Source organism: Amphimedon queenslandica, unplaced genomic scaffold (assembly GCF_000090795.2).
Source record: "Amphimedon queenslandica unplaced genomic scaffold, v1.1 AMPQUscaffold_3613_Cont24395, whole genome shotgun sequence".
NCBI lineage: Eukaryota > Metazoa > Porifera > Demospongiae > Haplosclerida > Niphatidae > Amphimedon > Amphimedon queenslandica.
The window spans coordinates 1-1,426 of record NW_003556062.1 but is presented as its reverse complement, the minus strand read 5'-3'; the positions used below and the strand labels follow the sequence as shown (position 1 = coordinate 1,426).

Sequence of the window (1,426 nt, the reverse complement as noted above, 5' to 3'; positions counted from 1 at the left end):
ATCTAAAAAATTTTAAACGAAGTACTATATTCTAGCTGTTTGTATTTAAATTGACTTTTATTATAATTGATAGCCAAAAATATGATATGAAATGTGACAATAATATTTATTATTACATGTAGCAGAATAGTACTGAATGAGTTCTTATCAAAGTTCTTGACTTGAGGACCAACTTATTAGCTTAACGTATAGCATAGCAGTAAAAAAACCCGTAATTGTAACTATTTGTAACAGCTGTATCAGGGTCATTCTGAGCCAATTTCCTGCATGAACTATAATAGTCAGCAGCATAATCTGTATAGCCTAAAGCTTGAGCCCATACGTTCATTATAAACCGTTCCTTTGTGTAGGTACTATAATAACAATAAGTTGGATTTCTATAATAATTTCGGCATAAGTAGACAGTGGTATATGGTTTAACAGGATAGCTCCTAAAGGTCCAGGTTACTGCCTTATAAGTTGCACATGGCCAACTATCATAAGCATCTTCATATGTGATTGTGTGATCTGTAAGTCCAGTTTTAATTCTGTCTAATGTCTCGGTGACTTTAGTTGCTCTATCAGGAGAATAGGCACCAAACCATATCGAATACGCTCCACCATTTCGAACTTTACTTTTAGCTACGTCAATCTTGCTGCAGAGTCTCTTATGCACATTCATTGTATCAGCAATGTGTTCATTAGTTTCAACAACAAAGTTAGCCGTGGCACAATCTTGAATGTGAACGGTGTGGCCTAGTTTGGGTTCTTCAGGTTCTTTTGGTTTTACGAGTAGTTGAGTATCTTCCAGACTGACGTACACGGACTCATGTACAGTCAATTCCTTGAGCTCATCCACAGACTCCAGAATCATATCATCTACTGTCAGGTACTCCAATGGTTTACTGTACCGTATATTGTAGAGGCCATCAGTGTCAATGTTAAAGACATTAGTGATTGCAACCGTTGCAGAAACACTCTCACCTACCTTCAAGAGAACAAAATCATCCTTTGTAGGAGGAAGACGATAGGCTATTATTCCTTGGTATGGAATAGGTTCACTGCCGTGTAGAGAGACATCAATAAATGGTGAGAATAGTCCTTCAATAGGAGTGTCACGTTTAAGTAGATAAAGATCCTCTTTTCCATTGTTAGTGAAGACGAAAGAGCAAGCAACTGTAGAAGATTGTTTGCTACAATCCATTTGAAGAGAGATTGGCTGTTTATTAGCTGCACTGCATGGAAAAGGAATTATTATTATAATCATTATTTGATAGATGTAATAGTGACATACCTGATGGCAAAGGCCAGGTAAATGACCAGACAGAATAGGAAGAGTAGAGTCTTCATGATTCCTTTCCTCAGATTATAGACAATGTCCTTCTATTGAGGAGATTGTATCTTCAGTCAGAAGTGATTCAAGACAACTGGTCACTTTCTTTTATTA

At 36.7% G+C, this 1,426-nt stretch overlaps 1 protein-coding gene across 1 annotated transcript; it reads right to left on the bottom strand.

Annotated features, from left to right (window-relative positions):
• Nucleotides 1–60: 60 nt before the first annotated feature.
• LOC109592891 (extracellular protease-like) lies at nt 61–1,412 on the bottom strand. Its single transcript, XM_020008210.1, has 2 exons — nt 1,274–1,412; nt 61–1,214 (listed from the first exon to the last, which is right to left on the bottom strand). Exons 1-2 carry the CDS (start codon nt 1,327–1,329, stop codon nt 182–184), a joined length of 1,089 nt encoding a protein of 362 aa, XP_019863769.1. The 5' UTR covers nt 1,330–1,412; the 3' UTR covers nt 61–181.
• Between the last annotated feature and the right edge of the window lie 14 nt (nt 1,413–1,426).